This window comes from Chamaea fasciata, unplaced genomic scaffold, assembly GCF_029207755.1.
Source record: "Chamaea fasciata isolate MVZ Bird 193981 ecotype frontalis unplaced genomic scaffold, bChaFas1.0.hap1 SCAF_6, whole genome shotgun sequence".
Lineage (NCBI taxonomy): Eukaryota > Metazoa > Chordata > Aves > Passeriformes > Sylviidae > Chamaea > Chamaea fasciata.
This window is the reverse complement of record NW_027094091.1, coordinates 15,336,895-15,348,831: the sequence shown is the minus strand read 5'-3', so window position 1 is coordinate 15,348,831 and position 11,937 is coordinate 15,336,895. Positions and strand designations below refer to the sequence as shown.

General features: G+C 39.2%; 1 protein-coding gene across 9 annotated transcripts in view; it reads left to right on the top strand.

Annotated features, from left to right (window-relative positions):
• Positions 1-209: 209 nt before the first annotated feature.
• Positions 210-11,937, top strand: part of LDB2 (LIM domain binding 2) — a 215,123-nt gene continuing 203,395 nt past the window's right edge. For 6 of the 9 annotated variants that reach the window (XM_066185503.1, XM_066185501.1, XM_066185506.1 and 3 more), the window contains exon 1: positions 210-694. In XM_066185503.1, the coding sequence (XP_066041600.1) occupies positions 563-694 (132 nt within the window). In that variant the 5' untranslated portion in view covers positions 210-562. The remainder of the gene's footprint in view (positions 695-11,937) is intronic. The other 3 variants (XM_066185502.1, XM_066185500.1, XM_066185504.1) reach the window with 2 other exon arrangements.

The following is an 11,937-nucleotide window of genomic DNA, read 5'->3' as shown; positions in this document are numbered from 1 at the left end:
CGGGCGGGCAGCGGGCGCTGCGGGAGCCGTCGGGCGCGGGGGAAGCGCCGACTGCCCGCGGCGGGATGGCCGTGGCCTGTGTTTATGTATTTTGTAGTAATCACATTTCTGACATTACCCGCGGGGTGATTGGCTCAGGCAGCTTTTAAACCACCTATATGCTAACGAGCCCGCCGCGGCTCCGGCGGGGGCCTGCGGGGGGACAGCGAACCCCAACCCGCACCTCTGCCAGGCGGGGAGGGGGGGGACGGCATTTCTGAACTAGTCGGCAGCGCGGACAGGAAATGACCCCTCTAGAAACTGCTGCTTTAAAACCGAGCGGCGGTGCCTGAAGCTATCCAGCCTCCCTCTCCGTGTCTGGAGCCTGTGCGCTCCCGCTCCCCCCACCCCCCCGCCCGTCTCCGCCGGAGCGGGCTCCCACAGCAGTCCCCAGCCAGTGCGTGCAGCCTGGATGTGTGTGTGTGCGCGCCGCTACTTTGTACTGTGAAGAACACACAGCCCATGTGCTCTGTATGGATGTTGATGATACTCTGTGTAGCTTGAATCTCTGCAAGCAGGCAAGATGTCCAGCACACCACATGACCCTTTCTATTCTTCTCCTTTTGGCCCATTTTATAGGAGACACACACCATACATGGTGCAACCAGAGTACCGAATATATGAAATGAACAAGAGGCTGCAGTCGCGGACGGAGGTAAGTCCCCCAGCCTTGTTTTCCTGTGCATGGACCGTGGTAGGTTTCAGCCCGAATTCCAGCTGAAGCGTCCCACTAGACAGTACAGTATATGCAGGCATGAACCCTAATTAATTTAGTAGTTTAATTGGGTAATCCCTCATTATGTTTCCACGCAGAGCAACTCTTTGAGGAGATACCAGCTTAGGCTGAAATCATGAAATTACAGTACAGCACTTCAGGATTGATTATAACGCTGCTCTCAGAAAATTTCTTTGCCTTAGTGTGTTGTTTGCTCAGGATCTGTCCTGCTGGCATTTGCAGCTATTATATTGCAAAGTATTGCTTCGGCTTTTGCACAAAATTAATTCTGGAATGTTGCAGGTTTAGGGGGAGAGACGAGCGTTTCTTTGGTTTTGTTCTGTAAACTCATTAAAATGAAAAATGGATGATAACTGAAAAGAGGAGTGGAGTTTTAAAAACTTATTCCTAGGATACTCTTAAAGAACACATGTTTGGGACAACTGACAAGAGAAATTGTGTTTACATTTAGAATGCTGTTCCTTTTAGCAAGAGAGATGGTCAGTTCACTACTTTATCATATAGCTGTCAAAAGTACCCAGTAATGTAAACTACATTCACTGTTGGTTGTGCTTTGTAAAATGTGTTAGTGGTTTATACACCCTGGCTTTGAAATCCAGATCAGCCACTGCAAAGTACATACTGAATGGGAGGGAGAAATGCTTTTGTCATTTAAAAAAAAAAAAAAAAAAAAAAAAAAAAAAAAAAAAAGGAAAAAAAAATAGTGGGGGCTGCATCTTGTTATTTACATGGTTAAGTAAAGCACACTTTTCAAGTCTGCTGAAGTGAATCAGGCTGCATTTTCTGTCCCTGTGCCTGTGTAGCAAACATTCTTGGTGCTGCAATATTTCATAGTAGTTTATTAGTGGTGCCCTGAAAAGACTTTTTAAAAGTATGAATCTTTTATAGTAAACGGCTTTATATAGTGGCAAATATCTGCCAGGTTTGTGACATGCAGTGTGGTGAAGGATCTCAGGTTGATCTGTTTGTTGTATTGTGATTCTTTAAGATAGCATGAGGTTATCATAAAATAAAAAACACATGCCTGAATTGTCAGCTAAGCCATGGAAAATCTATGACGTTTAATGTATATGATACAGCTAACGAGATGTGACCTGCTTTCTGATTGGGTACCGCCACGGGGTAACTGCTTTTCTATCACTGTTTCCACTGCCAGGCTTGAAACGTTGCTGGGGCGTAATTGGTAATACACTTTGTGCTGGCTGAAAACTCCAAGCAGCTCTTTGCACCCAAAATCATGGCAAGTGTTTGTCAGTTTTGCCCCAAGTTGTTGGCTGGAGAGAGTTGCTGCCTTTTAGAATGAGCGAGTTTGTGGGATTTGTTTGCTGCTTCTTGTTTGTCAGTGTCTTGCAAGTCTGCTCCTTGCATTCCTGTACATATTCATGTAATAACTTAAAGACTTTTTCAAGTGAGAAGAGCCAGTATGTATCACTGAGTGATTTCTTCAGGATTTTATATACATCCTGCTCTAAAAGCTGTCAGTGCTAACTTATCCTTTTTACATATTATTTTAGTGGTACTTTTAGTAATCGACCAGTTCCTGATTATAGCTCCTTTATAGATGTTACACTAGAAAAGTTTTTCAGGGACTTGTGAAACAACTTTCATTGCTGAGGTGTGCCGAATTAAACTTCAGCACCTTGAATTGCAATTTTTGCTTTGCAGATTGAGATGAATTGCTGTGGGCAAAAAGCAATAACCCACTCTTTCTTGCTAGGAGTGCCTTGCTAGGTTTCAGCATTTTACTTTGACAGACAGTATTTAGTTAATGAAGGCCTTATACTCCAGCATTTCTTTTATTTGCTCAGAATAAAAATTCTTTTGCATTGTGATTGTTCACTGTTTACATTCTGGTTCTCTGTTTTTTTTAGTTTATGAGCTCTGTGCTGTAAGCATTGTTGTTCATTGAAATGTGTTTTCTAGCTAGCTTCAGTTCTTCTCATTCATCTTCCTATTAAAACATCTCCATAATAAAAAAAAAAAAATTAAACTAGTTTCCTGGGACACTAGAGTGACTAGGTGTGGACAGTCTGTAAAGAATAATGCTGGCTTCTTGGGCTGATCAGAAGTGGAAGTTTCCCATTAATTTTGTGCACTTCCAAGCATGTTTGAGATTGGTAGGTGAAGGCTTCTGGGGCATATATAACTAGCTCTAAATTTTTTGAATCCAGAGCCCTCTATGTCATGGAAGGAATGTGCTTGTGATCTGGGTGATACAGGCTTTCTGCCTGAACCTTTCTCTTCAGGCAGTCTTTGGAATAATGTAGGCAATGGTCTCTGAAGGAGGCTGCTTGTGCTCTGCGAGCCCCAGGGGGTAGGTGAGCACAGGCAAAGCCGCTTAAGGCGAAGGAATTACAAAGAAACTCTCCAAAAGACTGGGGCTAGCAAGCTGGCAGATTCCACATGGACCCAACTTGTGCAGAGAGACAGTGGCAAATGAGGATGCATTAAAAAAAATGGGAAACTACAGCTGTTACCCCAAATATATCCATAGAAAGCCTTTGGGATTTTTCTGATTTCATAAAAAGTAAAAATGTTGTTAATAACCCTGTAGAGCTAGATTCTCTACTGTCCCTTGCAGAGGTGGAAGTTTCAAGGCAGAGCAAAACATGCATAATTTAATAAAGTTGTACAGAGGATGGATGGAGAGCCTGTGGAGGGAGTGCCTGTATGTCATGTCTGTCTGTTTTCTCCTCTCCCTTCCCACTGTAGTTCTCCAAAGCTTGCAGGTAGGTGAGAAATTATTTGGGAAAAAAAAAGAAAAAAAAAAAAGAAAAAAAAAAAGTGGTGAGCTGGTAGAAACACTATTGGGGAATCCACCAGTAAATGCTATTCCTACTCCTGCTCTCCCAGCAGCAAGGTTGATGGTATGTTGGGGGAGGTAGAAGTGTCCTCAGAATGGTTCAGGGCTTGGGGACCCTTCCTGAGAAATCCAGTGCTTCCATTCCAGTTTCTGTCAGCATTGGGTGGAAGGGGATAACAGTCAGTGTGAAGGATGTGCTTGGTGTATTAAGCAGACAAAGTACAGAGTGATAAAGAAAGGTCATTTAGATGCAGCATAGCTATCTTTGTTGTTCTTATTTTCTTTAGGAAGAAATGGAAGTCATGAAAGTAAAGAATTAGCAGCTTTAGCCTGTGCTAGATGTGCAAAGTTTTGCTCTCCAAACTTCTTATAACTTAATGGGCTCCTCAGACAGAACCTACAACTGCCTTTTTAAATTCAGGGTCAGTCTTAGGCAAAGAATTCCAATCACACCCAGGCAGGGGGTGGTTTTATGATGTAAGTACTGGCAAAAGTCCACAACCTAGCTAATTCTTATGTGATCTAAAGTAAATTAGGGAGTCTGAGTTACTCAAGAGTGTCCAGGAAAACCGTACCTTCCTTAAAAGTTGTTCAAAGAAATCTAATGTGGTAATATTTTTTTCTAAATTAATACATGCTTTCTTAATAATACTTGTGGAGCATCCAGTGCCATTTTGTAATGCTTCAACAATTCCTATTTTAAAGAAGTAAAATTAATATTTAAATGTTTAATAATCTCTGGCAGATATAAAGATAAATCTTGCTTACTTCTCTCATAGTTGATTAACTTCTGGTTAAACAGAATGCAGCTGTTTCCTTGCTCTGTGTGTGGTTTTCAGAATTTCATTCCCATTCACTTATACTCAGTTTATCTTGTATTAGTTGAACGTTTCAAGAAAGGGATCCTGTTGTGGCATAATCAGCAGTTTCTGTAGTTCGATGTAGCAATACACAACACAGGTAAATGTCTCTGTTTTTCATAAAACTTGATGTTTAAAAAGGCACCTCTTTTCCTCTTTGATGTTGCAAATCCTTTTCTGTTCTAATTTTTAATCATTTGAAATTGCTTACACTTAAAAGAAAAAAAGGTGATTATATCTTGTATATAATTATTCAGTAACATTACAGTGTGCTGTGAATAGATCACTTAAAGTTGCTGACAGTTTAAAGTTTGAGGCGTTGCTTTATTGTCAGCAATCAAAGAAATGTATCAAGCCTTTCACTTGTTTATTTAGTCCCCTGTATTGTTAGAACTTTTGTGTATCACAAGAAATTAAATTCACCTGTATCTCTCTCTGTCACTACAAGAGATTATGCTTTGCATCACCATTGGATGCAAAACACAGCCTTCCCTCTGGCTAAGAGAGCAATGTTTTAAGGGTGACTAGAGACCTTGATTAGTAGCATATTTGTTTTAAAGACAATCAGCTTAATCAAATGATATTAAACTCCTATTAAAATGTATAGTGAATTTAACAAAGATTTCATGATGGAAAAATATGTAAAGAAAATTAAAACGAAAATAAAGGAGGGTGTTATGATTATTTAAAAGCTGCTAAATGAACTGGAAGCTTACACAGACATTCATACGCAACCAAATATTTAAAGCCAATCAAAGCAAAACAAATTTTCTGCCATTTAATGAAAGTCTCTTTTTTTTCTTCCTTACATTGGTATCTGATGAAATAATCTTCTCCTTCCTGCTGCATTTTTAATAGATTAGTCATAAAAATCTATGTTGTGACATCACATTTGTTCGCCTAGCAACTTAGTATGGCAAACAGATCTCTCATATTGTGTACATAAGTCTGAGTTTGTCCAATGAGTTTGTTTTGTTGAGGGGAAAACACATAAACTTCTGTCTCAAAGTAATTTTGAGGAAATATTCTTTCACCCACAAATACACTAATACTTAGCAGTTCTAGGAATATGAGTAAAGTATTTTGAGAGTACTTATGAACCATGCTTTGCAGAAACTAAAAGGTCAGTGTTAAAAGAAAACCCTTGAATGCCTTTAGGCAGACACTGACTTCAGAATGGATTCAAGGCTTTTTTAAACTGATTTTCTTTTATTTCATACATAGTTTTTATCCGTCAAAAAATTCAGTTGCAGCTGCTTTCAATTAAAATTGTTACAAACTAACAATTCTTATGAGGCCAGGGGAGAAAAAAAAGACTCCACTTCCTTTACATGTTGATCCTTAGCTCTGTGATCAGGGATATCTTGCTGCTCCTGCCCACCCTCCCCCCAAGAAAAGTCATATAATACAATGGAAACTGCATGCATGCTGCATTTGGGAGTCGGGGCTGGTGAGGGTGGAGAAGGAGTCACTACAAAAGTGTAAGAATGGGTCGCTCCTGCAATCACTCTGATGCTTAATAGATAATTTTCTATAAAGAGACCTTTTCAATTCTTTTTTTTTTCTTTACTCTTTAAGCCATAAATCCACTTAAAAAAACCCTTTAACTTCGTCTTTCCCTGATGTAAACAAGATTTACTATGCAGATCTAGTCTAAAAAATGGAAGCTGTTGGTTAGTGAGAGAGGACAAAATAGAGATCATAACAAGGAGCCAGTCCTGTGCTCTTATTTAAGCTGGAGTTTTGCCCGCAGTAAGATTGCAAGATCAGATAAAAAGGAAAATAATTTGGATTTGGTGCCTGCCCTTTCTTTGTTTAAAAAGGGGTGAGATTGCTAAACTCTTTGCAGTATTTTTTGCTAGACTTCTTACTTCAAATGGTATTTTTTTTGCATCTCTTTGCCAGAAGTTGCATATCTACTGTAAACATGCGTTTCAACCATGCTGATACTTTGTTCAGTTGTTTCCTCCACAAGAAGAGCCTTCTTTCCTGCACTGTTCTGTGTAAACAGGTCAGGATAGATCCCCACTTTTGCCAGGTACTTTTTTCCAGAAGTTGTTGCTGGGCTACTTGATGCCTTAGAGGAGTGATCATGGCAGGAAAAAGGTTGCCCCAAAGAGGCTGATGATTAGTCTCCAAAAAAGACTGTGGTAGGGCAGGACCTGTTGGCCAGTTCTTAATCGTCTTATTTATTAGACAAAATTAATAGTGAAAGAAATATCCCCAAACCCCTGGCTAAAATATTCTTCCCTAGGCCTGCCTGCATCTTACTTTTCCATGGTACATTGTTTCTGTCTTTGGTTACTATCAGAATTTCAGAGAGAAGGCACTTCATGGCCAGAATACCGTTTCTACCACATTGTGGTTGACAGCCATGCCCTACTAAACTAAAACCTGTAAATTACTGATCTAGGCTGAATAGTCCACTTGGTACTTCTGAGGTGACAGGGAATCAACTAGACCCACATGCAGAAGAACTTAAACCTCAGTATGGGAACAGCTGATACGTCTGGAAACAGCTCCAGTACTTTCATGCCTTAAAAGGTTGGTGAAAAACAACTGCTCTGGAGAAATGAGACCCTTTCAGAATTAAACATGAAATAGGACTTGGTGTGTTACACCTATAACCTCTTCAGGATTTGAGAGTTGTTAATACTGAAGAGTCTTTGCAAAGGCCATAAATTTTACAGCAACAGGCTGTCCTCTCCATGAGACATAGGTTGTCTTGGCATCACCTTGATGTTTCTACAGTATCGTCAAGGAGTCATGCCCAAGTTAAAGCTTCTGGCCAGGGGTTGTTCCCATCCTCAGCATGGAGACTTGAATCACAGACTCAAAATGGTTTGGGTTGAAGCATGAGACTTGAGCATAGCAGATTACTTCTTTATGAAGAACTCTGATAACTACAGCCAAAACAGAAGTATCACACTGGAACTTCCCCCTGAGGTCTTTCTGTTGTCAATATTCACATTCAGGTGCTTGTCCAGAGCAGAATGGCAGACTCAGAACTGATGCAGTAAAGCCCATAGCTTTGCATAGGTTTCTAAATGTGCTTAAATCTACTGCCTGGTCAGCTGCAAACCAAATAGTTTACATCCTTCAGAGCACCTAATGAATTGGAACATTGCTGTAAATCTGTCACACGTGATCTGCAGTACCTGTTGATATCCATCTTCCCTGATTCTAAGCTTGCAAAGTGTAGTTAGCTGAGCAGGAGCATTATTTGTATGTGTGTTAAAAGGGGAGGGGGAAATCTAATCTCAGTATAGTTTTGACATCAGATTACTCACATAAAGCAGATTCAGTATCTGTCTAGATTCCATGCATTTTACCCAACTGCTAGCTGCAGACTAGAATATCCAAAAGAATTGCCTGGCTGAGTGACCTTATCTGTTGCATTCAAAGGAGAAAGAAACATTATGTATGTGTAAAAGTGATCATATTTGGAACCCCCTGATGAAAGCAGATTCAGGAATAGATTGAATCATAGATCCATTTTGCTTATTCTTAAAAAACTAAGAAAAAAAACCTGGAAAAAATAACTGACCACGTTTGGGTATTAATATCTGCAGTCTTACATTACATGTGCAGTGGACTATTTTTACTTCCCTTTTGGACTTTCAAACATTTGGTTTTTTCCTAACTGCATTTTTATTAGGTTATTTTCTAAAAGAGTAAATTGAGAAAATTACGACTTTTAGCACATTTCGAATTTGGAGTATTTTATGTACCTTATTGTGATTTTTGTTCCTGTTGTGTAGCTTTGCCTCAGCCATTAGCAGAAGATTTTATCAGACAAATAACTGCCATCTGTCCTAGAGCAGGTTACAAAGAGACTTCTGAGATATTAATGACTACGTTAGTAGTCATATTCTAAATCTTTAAATACAATAATTACGTGAAGAGAGGAGAATGCTCAGAAAACAGGAAAGTAAATAGAGTGAAACTTTTTCATTTTATTTCTTCTTATGCTGAAGCACCTTCACCATACTTCATACCTTAGGAAGGCAGTCAGGAGCACCAGCATTTCTAACCATCTTCTGTGACTAGACATGCTCCAGGGTGAAGGGAGCAAGGCAGGCATGACACCTGCTTTGCCTCCAGGTTTGCAACCAGGACAGCCTTTAATAAGTGGAAAAGGGGAGGATGCAATGCCTCACACCTAGAATGCCATGTTTTATTCCTGCAGTTAACAAAAGTCTCATGCATGGGTCATTTGGCAGTGGAGTAAGGCCTACAACTGTCTGTTTTACTCCCCCACATTCTGATAGCAACTTGCCTTTTCAGATTAATGTCACTCACCATCTTCCATAATTCTTGTAGCCGGTTTTAGTACCAATAATGATACCATGTTACTCTACTTTGCAAAACAATGATGTGAAAGGAGAAGAACTGCTATATAATAGTTCCTTTAGAGCAAATGAAAATAATTCTTGTTGTTCAGCATGTTGCAAGAGGGACCTCCTTCCTTTTGGCTGACATTTCTCCACCTTTTTTCCCAATAGAAAGATGTTGAAAACATTCACAGAATAGAGATTTGACATGTGCATTTGCAGCCATACCCTTTGCTGTAGTGGATGAAGGCAATACAATAGCTCTATTGCTTCTACCTAGACTTAATCACTGGAATATCAGTTAACCCTTAGGGTAATTAGGTAATAATGTTGTTGATGTGATTTAAAGTATCATTTTAAGCAATTAGAAGTTCAGATATAATGTGATGCAGTTATGCATTATATAGTGCATCTATCCATTTTACACAGCAAAAATTACCATATGTTTTTTGGGAAGCTTGGCGTTTTGCACTGACTGGGGTTCTGCTTGTATTTATGAAAGGCATGCCTGTAAACTGTGGTAATAACTCTTGGAAGGCCACACCTATGCACACTGCTGATTATGTTAAATAGCATAGGCCCATTTTAATGAATATGTTGGCATGAATAATGGGACATGAAAAGCCAACACACTGGGTAAATGTTCATTACCTGAGTGCAACAAATACTACATGAAAAATTTCCGTGACAATTCACTTGAGTTTAGCAGTGAATTTGCTTTGGCTATGTTCGTGCTCTTTATGCTTTTCTATGAATGTTTGATCAATGGAGTTTTATTCTTACAAATAATTGCAGAATGCAAATTTCAATTTATTAACCATTACTGAAAGAATTTGCTTATTTTATATGGACTAAGCTGAGGCACTGTTTCCTGTTTTGAGCTTACCTCTTAAATAGAACCATGATACTTAGCAATTAAATACACCAGAGAAGAATCTCTGATTGCTTTGCAGTGAGGACTGACTGGTGTATGAATGTAAAGCAAATTAATAACAATGGCTGGTTGCAATGGGAAAATTACAAGTCAGTAAATATGATGTATGTGCATATTTTTTTCATGGAACAGAACGCTGCTTAGTGTGCAGTTACATTAGAAAAATGGTAAAAATTTTCTAAGCTTCCTGGCATTTTAAGCTCTAGCTCCATCTGTGCTCATCCAGTCAAGGATGCAAAACAGTAACACACAATATATGACCAACTACAATGTATAGTCTTAGCAGAATACTACATTTAGTGTGCTTACAGCACACTGCTTGTTATGAAAGACGGGCAAAAATGTGTCTTGAATAATTAGTACATTCAAATAAATTGTTACTAATTCCTAGAAACCCTTGGTAGAACAAAGTGGAATTCATAAAATGTTTTGTTTGATATGAATGATTAGCTCAACTCTCTTCAGTACTTCCTAACACTGGCAGGGTTAATAATGCAAAGTAAAAAGATTGGTCAAGATGCCCGCACACTAAGTACTTCTCTTCCCTGACAGTGCTGTAAGATTATTTAATGCCCATATAAAAAACATCCTGAGGCAACCGAGTTGCACCTTGGTTGATAGTTGCATCCAAAGGGCTGCACTTCTAAATATGCAGTGTAGCACAGACTCTCTCGTACAGAATGGTTTTAGCGCTGGCATGTAACCTGAAGCCACAACCTGCGTGTCTAGACTGACAAGAATCCTACCACTTGAGCCACTGTGACACCTTGTGGCTTGCGAAGCAACACAAGCATCTTTTAGAAAACTACCAAGTAAAAGCCAGAGGTTAATGGGTATCGACAAATGTCCTTTCATACAAATACCAACAGAAATCTCTTTGCTGGGTTACTATACGGTGTTTTCAAGATACAGCTAAATTAGGTGTTAGTGGGCTCATTTCTGTTTGTGTCTTTTGAGCATGTATTTTACTGCTAAGTGGCATAAGCTGAGGCATCATTTTGCTAAGTCTGACCTGCTGCTATTATCTCCATGGCTTTGCTGTTTGCTCATCAATCAGATTGCATGAAGAAACACTGTTTTTGGATGCAGTACAGAATAAATATTTTATTTGTTTGAGACCACTCATTTGGTTAACCAGAAGAATGCTTGAAGGGAGCAGAGTACTTTTTGATACTAAGTTTTAAGTGGTAGCTAAACAGTAGCTTCAACTTAGTTACAGTTAGCATTTGGCAAGGGCAGGTAAGTCCATACAGCCATGAGTCTGGGGTTAAATAGATTGGTGTTTCAGCTGTGGACAGTTCATTAATTACAATAAAGTTGCATTTTGCTGAGAAATTACCATTAAACTTAAAATTAGGCAAATAGTGCATGGAGATTAGAAAGAGCCCTGCATCTATAAATGCTCAGGACCTCAGGGTACCATCTAGTGTCTTGGTTATCACTTGTTACATCTTCAAACAAGCATGTCCATGTTTTCTTTCACGATGATCCTGAGCATCTGAGGGGTGTTGCCCTGTAAAACTCACGCTTTATGTCCCATAACAATTTTCTTGGCTCTGATGTTTTCAAAAACTAAGCAACAACTGGGCTGAAATAGTTGCCTTCTGTTGCCATACACCACCTTATTGCTGAATACACCCTTATGATGCAAAGGGTCTGCATCCCTCTATTGTCCCTTATCTTCAGGTATGTTCACAGTGCTGTCACTTAAACATGATACATAGACTAACATGCCCAAACATTCATTTAACTTCATGGTGTGGGACACCACAGCAGTCCAGGACTCAGGGTGTGCAATCTGCCTTATTTCATGCACAGGTATATTGATCCTTTGCTGAGCTTTATGCTCATAAAGTTAGGGGCTTACTGATGCTCATACTACCTTGTCTTCATGATGTGCACCTTTACTATAAGGTTCTCGGAGCTGGGACCACCTTTTCTGTTCTTGTACGGTGCTAGAACAGTGGAGTTCTGGTCTGTATCTGCAGCATGTTTTTATTATTGTGCTGTGTATTGTAACTGAGTAAAGGCTGAAAGTTGGTAGTAGTATTTAAAATACTTTCAAACCCAAATCTATATATACCATTGTCATTTTGATGTTATAAATATTTTAAATTAATATTACATGTATTTATGCACTAAAAAGAATTGTCTGACTAGAAAGTACCATAATAGTCAAAGTTCTTGGAAGATGACTGTTTAATGTTATTAACACATTTTGTTACTTCTCA